At 43.6% G+C, this 17,566-nt stretch overlaps 1 protein-coding gene across 9 annotated transcripts in view; it reads right to left on the reverse strand.

The window, feature by feature from the left end:
• Nucleotides 1-6,777: 6,777 nt before the first annotated feature.
• The window catches only part of LOC143666790 (acyl-coenzyme A amino acid N-acyltransferase 2-like), a 29,043-nt gene continuing 18,254 nt past the window's right edge, over nt 6,778-17,566 (reverse strand). For 5 of the 9 annotated variants that reach the window (XM_077140353.1, XM_077140332.1, XM_077140334.1 and 2 more), the window contains 3 exons: nt 9,269-9,771; nt 8,842-9,044; nt 6,778-8,448 (listed from right to left, as the gene is read on the reverse strand). In XM_077140353.1, the coding sequence (XP_076996468.1) occupies nt 7,855-8,448; nt 8,842-9,044; nt 9,269-9,771 (1,300 nt within the window). In that variant the 3' untranslated portion in view covers nt 6,778-7,854. The remainder of the gene's footprint in view (nt 8,449-8,841; nt 9,045-9,268; nt 9,772-17,566) is intronic. The other 4 variants (XM_077140360.1, XM_077140338.1, XM_077140344.1 and 1 more) reach the window with 1 other exon arrangement.

Genomic DNA, 17,566 nt, shown 5'->3' on the forward strand with positions numbered 1-17,566 from the left:
ATAATTGTATTACAGTTAGGTAGTGCTGTGCTGTCCATTTCTGAGTTTTTATATTCAATCCTGTTGCACAATCTGTATCCCTTCAGCTCCAGTTACCAATATCTTACCCTATTTCTATGTCCTGGTGGTCTCTGTTACCAACAAAATATTCCAAGTTTATTCACTAATGTCAGTTCATATCAGTGAGACCATACAGTATTTGTCCTTTTGTTTTTGGATAATCACACTCAGCATAATGTCCTTAAGGTCCATCCATGTTGTTATATACTTCATAACTTTATTCTGTCTTACAGCTGCATATTATTCCATAGTATGTATATGCCACTGTTTGTTTAGCCACCCATCCATTGATGGACATTTTGGCTGTTTCCATCTCTCGGTAATTGTAAATAATGCTTCTATAAACATTGATGTGCAAATGTCCATTTGTGTCCTTGCCCTCATGTCCTTTGAGTAGAGACAGCATATAGATGGGTCCTGTTTTTTAATCCATTCTGCCAGTCTATGTCTTTTGATTGGGGAGTTTAATCCATTAACATTTAGTGTTATTACTGCATGGGTAGTACTTTCTTCTACCATTTTGCCTTTTGGATTTTATCTGTCATATCTAATTTTCCTTCTTTTTACCTTTACTCATAGTCTTCCTTTCTATACTCTTCTTCACACCTCTCTTCTGTCTTTTAGTATCTGTCTCTAGTGCTCCCTTTAGTATTTCTTACAGAGCTGTTTCTTGGCTACAAATTCTCTGAGTGATATTTTGTCTGAAAATGTTTTAATTTCTCCCTCATTTTTGAAGGACAATTTTGCTGGATATAGAATTCTTGGTTGGCAGTTTTTCTCTTTTAATAATTTAAATATATCATCTCACTGTCTTCTTGCCTCCATGGTTTCTGCTGAGAAGCTATGCATAGTCTTATTGGGCTTCCCTTGTATGTGATGGATTGCTTTTCTCTTGGTGCTTTCAAGATTCTCTCTTTCTCTTTGACCTCTGACACTGTGATTAGTGTCTTGGAATATGTCTATTTGGATCTGTTCTCTTCAGAGCACACTGCACTTCTTGGATCTGTAATTTTAAGTCTTTCATAAGAGTTGGGAAATTTTCAGTGATAATTTCCTGCATTAGTTTTTCTCCTCCTTTTCCCTTCTCTTCTCAATTCTGGGACACCCACAACACGTATATTCATGTGCTTCATATTGTCTTTCAGTTCCCTGAATCCCTGCTCATATTTTTCCATTTTTTCCCTATATTTTCTTTTTCTTGCCGGATTTCAGATGTTCTCTGTCTCTCAAAAACTACCATTGTAGGTTTCCATTGTTTTTTTCATCTCTTCTACCATGCTTTTCATTTCCATAAGTTCTGTGATTTCTTTTTTCAGACTTTCAATTTCTTCTTTTTGTTCATTCCTTGCCTTCTTTATATCCTCCCTCAATTCGTTGATTTGGTTTTTGATGAGGTTTTCCATGTCTGTTCGTATATTCTGAATTAAATGTTTCAGCTCCTGTATCTCATTTGAATTGCTGGTTTGTTCCTTTGACTGGGCCATGTCTTCACTTTTCCTCGTGTGATTTGTTATTTTTGCTGGCGTCTAGGCATTTAATTACCTTAATCAGTTTATTCTGGAGATTGCTTGCACTTCTTTTACCTTGGGTTTTCTTGCTGGATGTATTTGTTGTCTATCTATTCTTTGACATTCAATTCAGCTTTATCTGGACCTCTAGCTTAAGTTTTGTTTAACAGAGGAGAATTTTTCAGTTCTTGTTTTCTTGTTTCTTGCCCTGCTTGTATGGCGCCTTTTCCCCCCACACTTAGGAGGGTCTACTTAGGTATTATAGACCACAGCTGGATTTTCTCAGACCAAACTGGCCTCCTATCAGGAGGAAATGGTCACCTGCTTTGGTTTTCCCTGAGGGTGAGAACCAGCAGTCTGAAAGGCTTTCCTGTGAAGTCTCTGGACTCTGTTTTTCTTATCCTGTCCAGTATGTGGTGCTTGTCTGACTGCAGGTCCCACCAGCATAAGATGATGTGATACCTTTAACTTTGGCTGGGGGCATGGTGGAGACAGAGGAGAGGTTGTAGGCTGGTTTTACTGGCTTCAAATTACCAAGCCCTGGTGTCTGAATTCCTTGAGAGAGGGATTCCACCTGAGTTGGGCTTCACCCCTCCCCTGGGGAAGGCATAGGCTCCAGACAAGCCCTCAAACGAGTTTGTTTCTGCTTATGCCTGGGGCAGTTGCAGCCTGAGGAGCCCTATATCCAAAGGCAGTCAAGACTTTGTAGAAACACAGCCACAAAAACCCCTGTTTCCTTCTTTTTTTTTCCCCTTTTTCTGTCAGCCCTGCCCCCTTGGCGCTGGGGCACAAATGAGCAACCTCCACTTTGACCGGTTTCACCTGAGCTGGGGGCCTATTTTCAGTGGTCAGAATTTGTTAATTAATTCCACAATTGGCGTTTGTTTGGGCTCAGCCCCTGCTGCTGGTAAAGTCTTTTTCCTTTCCCCTCTGGGAAGCAGCCTGTGTGGGAGGGGCACCAGCCGCTGCAGCTTGGGGATCTCACAGTTCTGGGGGGGCTCGCAGCCGGTCCAGCTGGTCCAGATTGGGGTACATTGTGTGTCTGGTCACTGACATGGCCCCAGGAGCTGTTCTGTACTGTTTCTGGTTATTTAGTAGTTATTCTAGAGGACGAACTAAAATGCGCACATTGTTAAGCCGCCATCTTGGCCCAGGAGAAAAGGCTTCCTTAAAGAAGTGACATATGCATTGGACTGTTTAGAATAAGGAAGAAGCCTTTAGATAGAAAGCAGGAGGAAGAGCAGTTGAGGCCAAGAGAATACCATGTGCAAAAGTGCTGGGGCAGGAAAGAGTGTTACATACATAAGGAACTGAAGGAAGGCAGGATGTCTGGAGCCCAGCGAATGGATGGAAAGAGGCATTTGGTGAGGTTGGAGAGCAAACCAGACAATTTGGGGGCTCTGCTTGGGATTTTGGAATTTATACTAAAACCACAGGAACCCCTCAGTGGATTATAAGCAGGAGAATAGCATAATTAGATTTGCATTTTTCAAAGATCCTCTGGGCTGCTTCTGTACGTAGAATGGATTGGAGGAACTCAGGTGTGGGAGCGAGATGATCAATCATGAGGTTGTTGTGTTAGACAAAACGTGATTATGACTTGATCTAGGATGGTGGCAGTAGTAATAGAGAGTGATTAGGCTGGAAAGCTAAGAAAAGTAGCTGGGTGCTAGACTCAACAGGGTGTGAAGATGGATAGGATGTGACAGCATAGTAGATTTCAGTAATACTTGCTTCCTAGAGAACACTTGTCCAAATCTAACTCCTCTGCCTCCCAGGAACCTGGTGAAGAACAGGAAGCTGGAAAGAACAAGAAATAAATTTTGTTTCTACTCTCCAGCCCATTGGTCCCTGACAGTTCTGCTACTCATGGGAGTCCAGGTAACTCCATATTCACTTCTGCATTAGAAATGACTCTGCCCAGACAAGCATCTTTTACATCTTCAGGCTGGTACCTCTAGCCTCGTGAAAATCTATTAAAAAAAAGAGAGAGAGAGAGACAATCTTAAGTAATCCTGGCCCCATGACCAAGATGACTTTTCTGTGGCTGGGTGGAGCTTCTTCTTTGTCCTGGTGTTCCTCACTCAGGACATTCATTGAAACTGTCTTACTGAGTCCAAGAGCCCACCTCTGCTTGGTCTGCTTTTTCTTTGATTGTAATCATAAAAGCAATTCAAGTGTTGCTGATGCCCAGTGCTTTGGGACTAGGAGAAAAATCTGTCTTTTACTATTATGTATTGAGCTAATCAAACAAATTTCCCAAATCAAAATATGGGAAATTCTAAGGGTATTTCCCATATTCAACCTCAATTATACTATAAGCCACATGTAACAGACAAGAGAGGATTAAACTATTCCATCCCTGGATAGACACTACTGTAGGTGAGTGAAATAATGCTTGCAGCCTAATAACTGGGCAAGACTAAATGTTGAAGCTGGAACCTGAGATACCAGAGAAGGCTTGTGAAGAAGAAAATGTTTCATGTTGCTAAAGTCAGATTCCTGCCAAGTAAGCTGTGGATAGTGCTGAGATAGCTGGGTTTCTCAATCCCAATAAGAGGACCTTGTTTGTTTTGTTTTGTTTGTTCTGAAAATATCATGATATCATCCTGCACAGAGGCGTAAGTGTGTTAAACCAGCCTTTAGGTTTATCCATCAGCCAGAAAATATCCTTGCAGCAACGGTCAGGCCAGTGCTTGCCTGACCAGACAACTGGGCATAATCATTTGGCCAACTTGACACCAATACCTAACCATCCCAAGCCCAATTAGTGATCATGGAAATATTTAGAATAATAATAATTAAAATAAAACCCAAGAGATATGAGTTAAATAGCATAATGGACACAACTGAAGAGCAAATTAGAGAGTTGAACAATTAAACTGTGGTGTTCTACAAGAATGCGGGGAGATAAAAATACAAAGAAATAAAAGTATAAGAAAGTGTATTATTCATGGATGATATACCCATCAAGCTCCAAAATCATCTTTATGGGAGTTACAAAAGGAAGGAGTGGAAAAAAAATGGAAAAGGTAATAGGGTCAGATAATTAATACAAGCAGACTTTCTAAGTCAGGTCTAAAACCTAAGATAGATAGGTCTTTATTTTAAAATGGAATTTATTTTAAAATGCTCATGTAGTGCTGAGCAAAAGAAATTTTAAGAATAGTAATAAATCTATTTCTAGTCATATCCTGATGAAATTTCAAAACACTAAGAATAAAGGGAAAACTGTAAAATGTTTTCAGAGAGAGAGAGATCCCACAACATAACAAGAATCAGACCTCATGTTGACGACAATGGATGTCAAAATAAAACAACCAGTGTGCTGAGGGGAAATCACTGTTAACCTCAAATTCTATATCCAGAAAAATTATAATTCAAGAGTGAGAACAAAATATGGACAATTGCAGGTTAGTAAGACCCTCTGTTAAGAATTACTTGAGTTTGTACGATGGAAAAATGGAAAAACAGAAGATAAGGCCAGGAACAAAAAAGACATGGGACTTCAAGAAACAGCAAGGAGCAAAGATATTGTTAAGGCATAATTATGATCAAATAGTGAGTATTGTTCTAAAAAAATTAAATCAGAAATTAATGGGCAAGAAGCAGAGAAAAGATGTAGTACATACGAAGTTTCTTATCTTTGAGGGCGTCAAGGTAAATAAATTGATCATATCTCTTTAACTTTTTCTTATGAAAGAATTTCAAGCATACATAAAAGTGGGAAGAATGGAGACTGTCTTAGCTTGTCAGGCTGCTGAGCAACCGCCACAGCATAGGTGAGCTTCAACAAGAAGTTATTGGCCATGGTTTTAGAGGCCAGAAGTCCCACCTCAAGGTAGCAGTAAAGGCTATGCTTTCCCTCGGGGTTGGTAGCAGTCCCCCAGCTGTGGGATGTCCTTAGTCTCCCCCTCTGTGGTTTTCTCTCCCTGACTGTGCCCAAATTTCTCCTATTTATAAAGGGTGCCAGTCATATGGATTAAGGCCCACCCTCCCTCAATTTGGCCAAACCTGAATAGAATCTGGGAAGATCCTATTCATCCACAAATAAGTCCACACCTTGATGCATAATACATCTCAAGGGGCCCTATTTATAAATGGGTTCCCACCCATGGGAATGCATATGAAAATTCAGAACATGTCTTTCTGGGGGTACATAGTTCATTTGCCACATAGACTGGATGACTGTTCACATTTCACCATATTCCTGACAAGACTAGCATTTTAAAGAAATACATCCTATCACCATCTTTCACCTTTCAGAATTTCAGTATCCATCTCCAAAAAGTGAGATTTTTATATATAACCACAATACCATTATTAACATAACAAGATAATACCATTTCTTTAGTATCATGTAATATCCAGCCCATATTCAGATTTCTTCAATTGTCCCCCAAACGTCTTTTTATAATTACTTTGTTCAAATCAGTACAACACATAGCATTCAGTTGAAATGTCTCTGCTAATTCTGAATGGTCCCCCAGCCCACTCCAACTTTTTTTTTCCATGCAATTAATTTCTTGATGCGATAGGCCAGTTGTCCCATAGAATGACCCACACTTTGGATTTGCTGTGCTGTTTCCTGGCAATGTTGTTTACCTTGTCATCTAACCACTAAAATAAGAAGAGTTTACCACCAAAGACTTGGAGTTCAAGTTCAATAGTATTGTTAGGAGCACCTCTCAGTGCTGCTGGGCTCTCCACATTAGGCATAGTATGGCCAAACGTTTTTAGAGATGTCAAGTTTAGTGAATGAAAATCCATTCCAATCCATTTCAAAATTATGTTTCCTCCCTTTATAACCTGTAAAGTAACTGCAGGTGGTACTTTGGCACCAGGTGAGTATCTTCTTTCCCATCAGCCAATACCCAAGTAGCTTTAGCATCCAGTGATGACAATCACTTGAATTAATCATTGTACTAGGGAGTAAAATTCACATGGGCCTTATCTTCTGAAAACAATCTAACAAAAGATAGACAAAAATACTTTATTCATTAGTAAATTTTAAAACATCCATAGAAATTACTCTTGGGTTTAAGAGGGGGAAAGTACAGCAGACACTACTTAGAAATAAACATAAATGAGAGTACTACATATCAAAACCTGTTAAGATGCAATCGAAGTACTACCTGGAGGAAAATTTTTAAAGTTCACGTATTAGGGTGATGGAGTGAGAAATAAATAAATTAGTCACATAAGAATCCAGGAAGAAATAAACCCAAAGATGCAGAAGGGATGAATTTATTAAGAATTACAAAATGATTAAAACAGTAAAAAAATACATTTGACCAATAATCCAAAAGCTGTACTTAGAAAAGACCAGTTAAGTAGACAAATATTTGGCAAGTCAAATTGAGAGAAAAAAGGAGAAAACCCACAACTAAACAACAAGGAATATATGAAAAATTAAAAAGAGAAAATGTGCTATAGAAAATATGGATGAAATTCTGGGAAAATATAAATGACTAGGAATAGTTCTGGAAGAAATGTAAAATCTTAAAGTCAGCAGGAGAAATTTGTATATTAAAATTATAACCAAAATTAATCTATTAATGAATGTGATTCATGACATTAACAGACTGAAAAAGGAAAGCATTTTGAAAATAATAACCACCAGAGCCAGGCACTGTTCTAAGAGCTTTAAAATACATTAACTCATTTAATTTCAATAAATGATACATAAGCACTTATTTAAATTTAATTCCATTCCCTATTTTAGAAAAAAAAAAACCAGACAGAAATGAAAGGGAAATCATTATTCTAAAATGTTTTAATCTACTGGAAATCTATAGCAAGTGTTATATTTGATTTTGTGTTAGGACTTTAAACTCAATTCAGAATAGTTTACACAGTAAATGTGTTTCCACAAGTAATTTGGAAGTTCCAGGGAGTTAGTTCATCTAGACTGGCAGAGATCCAAGGTATTCCTAACTGGGGTATAAAAAATATCTTATTTTTTCATGTGATGCTAATTAGGTGGTGATGATCCACCTTATAAAAAAAGGTTATTCAATTTGCAAGATATCACAATTTTGAAATAGCAAAGAACCCTTGTGCATATAAACTAGGATTCAATTTACAAAACTACAAAGCGCCTGAAATTTGTCAGAAATACTTCAAATGCATGTGTGCCCTGTTCGTTCTTTTTGTCTGATTTCCTTCCAGTAGATTCATGATGAATTCAGAGAAGCCAAGACAGAGAGGCCCCTCTCTCAATCCTATACCTACCTACCCTAGCTTCCTTTTTTACCTTTCCTACCCCATCCTCGCTAACCCTTGCTCAGAGTTTGCTTCTGGTGGGAATGAGGTGTTGCCTGAAGAATTTCTGGACCTCTCCCCAGGCGTGCTCCTGAGCTGCCGCGTGGGCAACAGGGTCCCCTCCCCAGAGTAAGGGTGAGGTAAAGCCAGGGCTCCAGGAAGCGTAGCACAGCGGGCTGTAGGGAGGCTCTATGAGGTGGCCCGCCCCGGGGTACACCAGCATCCTTGCGTTGCTTCTCCCGTGGCTCTGCAGCTGCTCCATGGCATGCTCCGCAAACACATGGCTATTGAGACATTCGTCGTTCTCCCCCACGATGAAGAGGATAGCTCCCCGGGCCTCTTGGACAGGGAACATGCTCTGCCCATCCAGCTTCTCTCTGGGGTCGGGGTTACAGCCCAGGAGGCGCATGGCCCCGGCAGCGTGCACCTGCACGCGCTCCTGGGCGAAGAGCATAGGTTTCACCATCAGGTCCCGGTACCGGAGCGGAACGTGAAGCACGCCACTGGGCCCATTGATGCAGACGGTGGCTGCCACTTGCTTCAGGTAGCAAGCCATGGCCAGCCCGATCTCCGCACCTGTGCACACGGAGATGACCCCGATTCCTGACTTTTGGATCTGCAAGCACGAAAGAAAGGGGAATCCAGCAGAGTTTGCACTCTTGGAAGGTGCCGCCTGGCAGGCCAGCATGATGGAAAGAAGAAGTCCTGGCACTCAGGTTGGCCAGCTTCTGTGACTAAGAAACTTACTTACCCTCCCTACACCTTATTTCTCCTGGAGTTGTGTTACTCACCTCACAGGATTGTTATGGGGATCAAGTAAAACAGTATAAAAGGCACAGAGTTGAACACCTTACCCCTAATCAACCCAACCCCCTACTGGGCAAATGTTATCATCATCATCATTCCTGTTTTAAATTTCAGCTGTGCTGCCCCTACGTCTGTGCAGGTTGATCAAACAGGCAGAGCAAACAGCTAGTTGCAAGGTAAAATGAGAAGTATATTAAAATACCTCGGGCTGAGCCAGTAGCAGGTTGGCAGCTTCCTCAAAATACTCCAGGTCCACCTCCAACAGTTGTCCGGGCAGGTCTTCATAGGCAAAATATGCCAGTGCCAGCACCGCAAAGCCACGGGCAGCCAGCAGACTGGCCCGAAATTCAACCAGACCCCCAATGCCCCCAAACAAATCAATGACTCCTGGGAAAGGGCCTTCCCCTGAGAATGAGAAAGAAAAGAGAGTGGGATCAGAAAGAGTGAAAAGAGAGTTAAGTAGATGATATTGCAAGAAAAGGCTGAACGTAATTCATTCCATCTTCACACACACACTAAAATGTTTCAAAGTATTCCAGAAAAAACTGGTTCTCTAGTAATTCAATGCCAGTTCGTTTTGTTTATATTTCTGCAACAATATTTTCCATAGCACCAAAGATGAGTCTCACCTGGAGGGAGAAAGAGGGCTCCCCTCACTCGACCTTCTCGGATCTGCCTCCGTTGCAGCCCAGGTGCCGCAAACCAGCGCTGCACAGTCTGGCTGACCCTGGGCTGAGTCATGGCTGAAGTTTTGATGCAAACTGAGTCATATACGTCCAGAGTGATCAGAAAGGGGCTGTTCATGACATCCTTTTTCTGCAATCTCTTGTAAGCCCTCTCAGGCTTCAGAGACCAGAAGAGGCCCATGGGGTGGACGCCCATATAGTCGCCACCAAATGCAGGATCTTTCTCCAGGTCCACTTGTCCGGCCTCACTGGCCCTGTAGAAGGCTTTGGACCGGAACAGATGCCCTTTCTCATCCTTCAGAGATGCCATGAGGGTCACCATCTGGGAAGGCAGCAGGCCTGTCACACGGATGTGCACCGGCTCATCTGCAAGCGCACTAGCTGGGGTGGCTGTCAACTGGAACATTGGTGACTGCCCAAGGGACCACCGGGAGCTTCCTGCCCTGCTGGGAGAGGAGACTTTGTATTGGAGATTTAAAGTCCAAGGAAAAGCCAACACAAGGCTTACGTGAGGTCCAGTAAAGTTAAATATCTACGGGCTTCGTGGAAAGTACACAGAGCATTTGACGGAGGAAAAGGAAAACATGCATAGAATACTTATTCTTACTTTGTGGTATAGGAAACAAGTTAAGTGACCTACTTAAAGTTTCTTAAAGAGCTGATAATAGAATTGGGAATTCAAGCGAGGCCTGACACAGCAGTCCTCTGTCTTACTTGTTATTGCTCTGGAGAAAATCTTGGTTTTGTGGTTTTTGAGTAAGTTGAGCTTTAATTCTTCAGTCACAGTAAGACTGGTGTGATCTTACTTCACAGGGTGTTTGTTAAGACCAAAGGGGATAATGCATGATAAAGTACTCTGAAAAAGGGCTGTTTGCCTATACCTGCCTGGGCTAGAGTTACAAAAACAAGCAATAGTTATGGTTGGAGGTTTTTTTGGTTTTGATATTCTGGCTTTTTTTTTTTCTTTAAATTTCTAATCCCTGCCTGTCATTACAAAAACTCAAGCTGTGTGCAAAATAATCCTATATTTTTAGGGGAAAAATCAAGCTTCATGATTTTATCTCTCCTTCTACGCCAGAGTGCTAAATGTCACCGTTGTTTATCATAAAGCGACTGTAATCTATATTTAATCAACAATTTGATATTCTGCTCCATTATGAGGGAATTTGGGGGCATTTCTTCCTCCCTCTCTCCTTCATGCACCCCCTTCCATCTTTTCTTCCACAAAGGATTAGAAACTGATAATAGATAAAGAGCAACATAAAATAATATACAATCTAGAAGAATATGAACTAGAATCAGAGACGCACTGGTCAAAGAAAACCTGGACCATGAGAAGTGGAGCACGTCATGGGCGGTAAATGCCGCAACCTAGTGAGCTACATTATTCTAATTATACTTATGATAAAAGATGCCAATTCCCCACGGGAAAGAAAAAATTTGAGTCCCTTCCAATTTAGCTCTAAAAGAAATTCCTCATAGGGAGCTTTGAAAAAAAGTCATGTATGCATGATTTTTCCAACGATATCATGAAAGAAATTGTACTATAGGTGTCCCATCATAAAAGCTTGATTCTCCAAGGAGAGCTTACTTATATTTTAGGATTGGAGGAAGGATAAAAAATTAGAATAAGGACTTTTGAACTTAGAGCCATGAGAAGGAAAACTTCTCTAGAAAATGAACTGGATATGGCAATGCAAAAAAGGGGCTCAGAAGGCCCAATTCACTGTAGAAAGTGAATCTTTGGAGGTAGGAGAGGGCCAAGGGGAAAGTGGGTTTTTTACTCTTAGTTTAATACAGTGATTTTCATCAAAAGACCCCCTCGCTCCCATCCCCCACCACTCTCAAAATCTACCCTCAGTACTGACCATTCTATGTAACTTTAAACTTGTAGTCCAGGGAATCATTTTGAATGAACAGAACAACTACAACTATTCTCCTCAGTATTGGGACAGTTCATGATAGAAGAAGGTGGCATCGATTTAAGCATTGGGGTCTTACATTTGCATTAGAGAGAGAGATTACTGTGGCAGTTTAAGTTATGTACCCCTCGAGGTGGGGGGACTTGTTCTTAATCTTAACCCATTCCTGTGGGTGTGAACCCATTATAACTAGGACCTTGAGAGGATGCTATTTTTCTTTAAGGTGTGCATAACTGAATCAGGATGGATCTTAATCCTATTACTCGAGGCCTTATAGAAGAAAGCCACAAGAAGGAGCCAGAAGCTGGAAATCAAGAGAGCACGAAAGACAAAGGAAACATGGCCATGTGATAGGAGAGCCAAGAAATCAAATGACTGCCAACCAGCCAAAATGCTGCGGATCCCAAGAAGAAGGCAAGCCTTCTAGCCTCTGAAATCATAAGCCAATAAATTCCTGTTGTTAAACCAACCCATTGGTGATATCTGTCATAACAGCTATCTATCTATGATATCTACCATAGCATAGAAACTAAGATAATCATGGAATATAAAAAAGAACATCTCATATCCCAATAATAGGTCAATGCTCTGTATGTATTTCCTGATTTGATTCCTTCTTCTAAGACTCTGTATCTGCTTCCCTTATGGCCCTAAAAAAAGGAGATGATTAATGTTTTAATTTTCTAAGGCTGACAAAATGCAATATACCAGAGAGTGGTTCTCTTGTACCATGGGGATTTATTAGCTTATAAGCTTAGAGTTCGTAAGCCACAGAAACATTAAAATCAAGGCATCAACAGGTGATATTGTCTCTCTAAAGACCAGCTACCAATGATCCTCAACTTCTCTGTTGCATGGCCAGGGACATGGCGATGTCTGCTGGTCTCTATTTTCTCTCCTGGATTTCATGGCTCCCAGCTTCTGGCTTCAGTCGCTTCCTCTCTGTTTCTGTGTGTTTCTCACCTTCTCTAGGCTTTTTTTTCCCCCAGTTGTTTAGCCTCTTATAAAGGAGTCCAGTAGGATGATTAAATCCCACTTTGAATGAGGTAGATCATCTCAATTGAAATAACCTAATCAAAAGGTCCCACTTGCAATTAGGTCTGTACCCACAGGAATGGATTAAAAAAACATGATCTTTTCTAGGGTACATGCAGCTTCAAACTATCACAACTAAGAGGCAATCTCCCATATTCTACGAATCCTTTTCCAGTTCATTTTGCAATTATTCTCCTCAAAAATTCCAAAGTATGTGTTGGGTCAATACAGATTTTATTTTCATACTTGAATGCACTTAAATTGCTTACTATAGACACTCTCCTGCACACATCCTGCATCTGTTCTTATCCTCCCAAGTGGATTATAATTCCCTGAGGACCACAACTGTGGCTAAAACTTTAGGAATCCTGTTGACATTCAGCATGGTGAACTGTACAATATACATGCTTAAAAGTTATGAGATTCATAACAGGGGCAGAAAATGCAGTGCTGAAAATGTAATGCAAGGGGCACATAGGTAGTTCAGTGGCAAAATTCTCACCTGCTGTGCAAGAGAACCAGGTTCAATTACCGGCCCATGTATGTATAGGTATGGAAATGCATATATGTAGGGAAACACATAAAAAATGCAATACAAATAAATATTCTACATAGTGCTTTTGTAATAGAAACTTTTGGGCATCCTTCCCAAGACATGATTCCCATTAATCTGAGAACCACCTCCCTAAATCGAGAGATGGGCCCTCAGCAGCTGTATCTCCACCATGTGACCTCAACCTTAGGTTCAGGGTTGATTGGATCAGGGCTGGACACCTATCAGAGATGTTCCCCTATGCCAGAGATGTTCTCCTCTTGCCAAATTAGAATTGGGACCCACCCAGAGATCACCAGTCACTCTATCAGTGCCAGGACTAGGGTGGGACAAGAAAGATTTCCATGATGCAAAATTTAAGGAGGCCCTCACTCTCAGGCGTGTGCAAGTGCAGGGTTGGCCCTGAGACTGAGGACCTCTTTAAATTTTGCATCCAAAGATTCTGTCTGGCCTTACCCTAGTCCTGGCCCTGGACTCTCTGCCTATGGTTGGGTCCCTAAAATTCAGAAGCCATATCCAGATAATCAGAGAAGCCAGTCTGCTTGGTAGGATGGGGTAGGAGTGGGGGTAAAAAAGAAAGAGGGGGAGAAAATGAATGAAGCAGGCTCAAAGATGCAAGTCAGAGAGAGAGTCCTGATGGCTTTCAATTCTCCAATTCTGGCTCCCCCAGAAGGTCTGCCATACTTTAATTCTTTGAGATACTGCTACATCCTTACAATAGAGTCTCCTTTTGGTTTATACTAGCTTTGGTTGGATTACTTACACTCAAAGTGTCGAGCTTAGCTTTGTACTTGACAAATTCAGAATGTTAAGAAACTTCTGCAAGGTCATATTATGATCAAGAAGCCAGCTTTCCTGGCTTAGGTAAGTGCTTTTGCTGATCCAACCGACCATGATTCACTAATCTTAAGAAAAATAGTTTACGTTGTTCAAACTTTGGGAAAGCACATGGAGTTTCATTTTTTCTGAAATGGTCTGCTGTAGAGAGCCGCTTTCCGGGTTTGGCCTAGTGGACACGCTGCAGCCTGCTCTAGAGTTCCCCCCGCCCATCGAGTGAGCCAAGATGGCGCTCACATCCTGCTTCCGCAAATGACGCACACGCCCACCAACCCTATCTTCCAATCACCTCTGTATACGTGGCACTAACCTATTGGGTTTGGGCACAGTATATAAGAGGTTACCCGGACGGGGTGGGCGGAGACGACCCACAGGGAGCCGTGCCTGACGGCCGCATAGAGGTTGCTCCCCCGCGGGGCATCTTGTCCCGCGCGGAACCTGTAACAGAGAATGCAAGCTTAACTCCAGTAAAGGTCTGTGCTTACAACTGCTGCGTGTCTTGGATCTGTGTTTCTCACCAGCGCGGATTTGTCTGCGTCTGTCTCTCTCTCCCTCCTGTTCCCTCCGCCGGCCGGGGACCAGAAGCTGAGCGAGAAGTCGCGGACAAGTGGTGGCCCGTACGGGGAACCCTTCTGCTGCCTTTCCCCGAGCTGGTGAGGACGTGCTTCTTGAGTTCGCAGCGGACTTTCCACGCCTGATCACCGTGGGAAGGTGAGTACTTCCTATTACGTGAGAGTTAAGGGCCGCGGGTTTTCAGGTAGCCCCGGTGACTCGGGAGAGCTCCCCGAGTGATTAAAAGACAGTGCCGACTGCAATCATGGGGCAGTCAGAAAGTTCGCCTCTGCTAGCTCCTTTAAAAACCCTTTTGAAGCAGCGGGGCATCTCAGTTAAGAAGAGTTCCCTCCTGCGGTTCCTTGACGATGTTGTTACCTTTGCCCTTTGGTTCGCCCATTCCGGTAGCCTCAGTCTGCCCTCTTGGTTAAAACTTGGTAATGACATAGAACGGGTGCGCCGGACGGGCCTTTGTATGGACCCGATCCTGGTCCCTATCTGGGAAACCGTCCGTGCTTGCCCTGAGGCGGAGAATGCTGCAGGCCTAAGTCCGTCTTCCGCCCTGCTGCAGGCACGGCACGCGCTCCAAGAAACTCAGTCAGCTTCGTCTGCGGACGGCTCCTGTAAGGGCAAGCCGCCGGAGTCAAACGCCAGTTCAGACAGCTCTGACTCAGAGTCAGATGGCGATGAGACCAATGGGGCAGACGCGCCTCCGCTGATCGATTGGGGGAGGCCCCCTGTCTCACCCACACAGCCTTCCGCCCCGCCAGCGCCTGCTGCGGGGATGCAACAGTTTCCGGTGAATGGTTTTGGTGATCTCGCCAAAAACCCTCACCACGGGCTCCCTCTGGTGGCCGAATCAAGTAATTACAGTGGCCCTCCTTTGCGAGACCCGGAACCCCCAGCGGGCTGGTCAGGGGAGGGGCAGTTACGGCCGTGCCCCCCGCCCGAGTGGAGCAGGCGCTCAGCAGCGCTACTCTGAAAAGAATAAACCCCAGTGAGCCTTTTGAAGCCTGCGTGCTGCCGACAGAGTTACAGCCCACGGCAGTGCTATGGCAGCAAGAACCATTACTCTGGGTTCACCCTGGAGTTTCCCCAAAAAAGGTCCTAGAGCACTATCCTACAGCTGTTGCAGATCTGGCCTTAGAATCAATTAAAAAGGCCATACAGCATTTTGGCCAACAGCCTAAGTACCTCAGAGTACCTTACTCTCCTCAGCAACTTGAGATACTTACTGGATGTATAGATCAGTGGGCCATTCTCCGATGTACCTTTTCAGGAAATATTGATAACCAATACCCAAAAGATCCCCTCTTACAATTCGTTACCCGACACCCAGTGATCTTTCCTAAGGTGACTTCATCTAAACCACTAGTGAACGCACTCACCGTGTACACAGATGGTTCCAGCTCCGGTTCAGGAGCATACTGTACAGAAGGGGGTACTCCCAAAACAGTACTCTACCAACCACAAAGACCTCAATGGGTAGAATTACAAGTCATTATTACAGTCCTAGAGGAATATACCAATCCGCTAAATATTGTATCCGATTCCCTTTATGTTGTGAACTCTGTTGCAGTTTTAGAAATGGTAGGCATCATAAGGCATTCCTCTTCAGTTAGACCATTCTTTGCCAAACTTCAGGAAATAATATATGCCAGACAAAATCCTTTTTACATAACTCACATTAGAGCCCACACAGGCCTGCCAGGCCCCATGGCACAGGGAAATCACGTAGTGGATGTGGCCACTCGACAGCCACATATCTTCCCTGCGCTGACACCGTATCAACAGGCCCAAGAGTTTCATACTAAATTTCATGTCAATGCAAGCACCTTAGCCAGACGGTTTCACATACCGCGTGCAGCTGCCAGAGATATAGTCAGAGCCTGCAATAATTGTGCAGAACAGAGGGTAGTCCCTTCAGTTGGAGTTAACCCTAAAGGTCTCATCCCGGGAGACATTTGGCAAATGGATGTCACCCATCACTCAGAGTATGGTAAAGTTAAATACCTGCATGTGTCAGTGGATACTTGTTCTCAAGTTTTATTTGCCTCTGCCAAATCAGGAGAAAGAGTCCACCAAGTAATTGCACACTGCCTTGCCGCTTGGGCAGCTTGGGGTAAGCCGAAAATATTAAAAACAGATAACGGACCTGCTTACACCAGCAAAACCTTCCAAAAATTTTGTGATAATATGGAAGTCCAATTAAAGCATGGCATCCCTTATAACCCTCAGGGGCAAGGGATCATTGAGAGAGCACACAGGTCACTCAAAGATTTGCTTAGAAAACAAAAAAGGGGGATAGGCCACGGCCTGTCCCAAAAGGCTCAACTGTCCATAGCCTTGTTTACGTATAATTTTTTGAATGAAAATGCACAGGGAATGACACTTGCTCTTCAGCACACTACTCCGAGTCCTCCACATAGAGGTCTAGTGCGTTGGAAGGATGTCCTGTCAGGACAATGGCAAGGCCCTGACCCAGTGCTCAGCTGGGCCAGAGGCTCTGTTTGTGTTTTTCCCCAGGAACCAAGACGCCAGCCGGTGTGGATTCCGGAGAGACTGGTGAGAACCGTGACACCGCCCGGGGGCGCCGAGGAACTGCTGCCTAACAAATCAGCAAACCTTCAACCTGAACCATCAGATCAGGCCTCCAACTCTACTGATGACGGCGGCGACTGACGAGATAGCAACGAAAGCGCCGGTCACCCTTCGATTGTTTAGAAGGGGGACCAGTTTTAATAACCCCCGTTGCCTTCGACCTTTCCAAACTGGGCGAGACTGTACAAAGTCTGTGGAACCGAGTCACCTCATGGTTCTCTTGGCCCAATTTGACTACTTGGATTCTCATGGCAGTGGGACTATTAGTGGGCTTAGTCACTGTTAAATGTTTGTTAGAACGCTTGTTCCAGACACAGCAGCAACTACGTGTTTCTACCATGTTAGCTATGTCTTCCCAGTCAAATGTGGGTGTGCGTCCCTCCTCGATAGATAGCCCGTCTGAATCACCTGGGGCAAAGCTCTTGTCAGCAAGGTTTGTTGCAGGCTCCCTGGCCACTACCCGTGTTTAGCTAGGCACCAGAGGCTGTTAATTTTGCGCGCCTAGCCGCCTCGACGGTGGAGCTGCGGCCGCACTCCTGGCCAGACTGGGCTTGGCTCTAGCCATTGCACCGAGGCCTCCGCAGCGTTTCCTATGCCCTGGCTGTCGCTCTCATAATCCCCGCTTGACCCAGTTGCGAGGCGAAGCACTGCAGGGAGGAGTCACGTGGTATCCAGTTCACGGACTCTCCGGTCTCTATATGAGGTGAGCATTCTGGTCGGTGCCAGAGGCTCCGTCGTGTG

The sequence above is a fragment of the Tamandua tetradactyla genome, chromosome 2 (genome assembly GCF_023851605.1).
Source record: "Tamandua tetradactyla isolate mTamTet1 chromosome 2, mTamTet1.pri, whole genome shotgun sequence".
In the NCBI taxonomy this organism is placed as follows: Eukaryota; Metazoa; Chordata; class Mammalia; order Pilosa; family Myrmecophagidae; genus Tamandua; species Tamandua tetradactyla.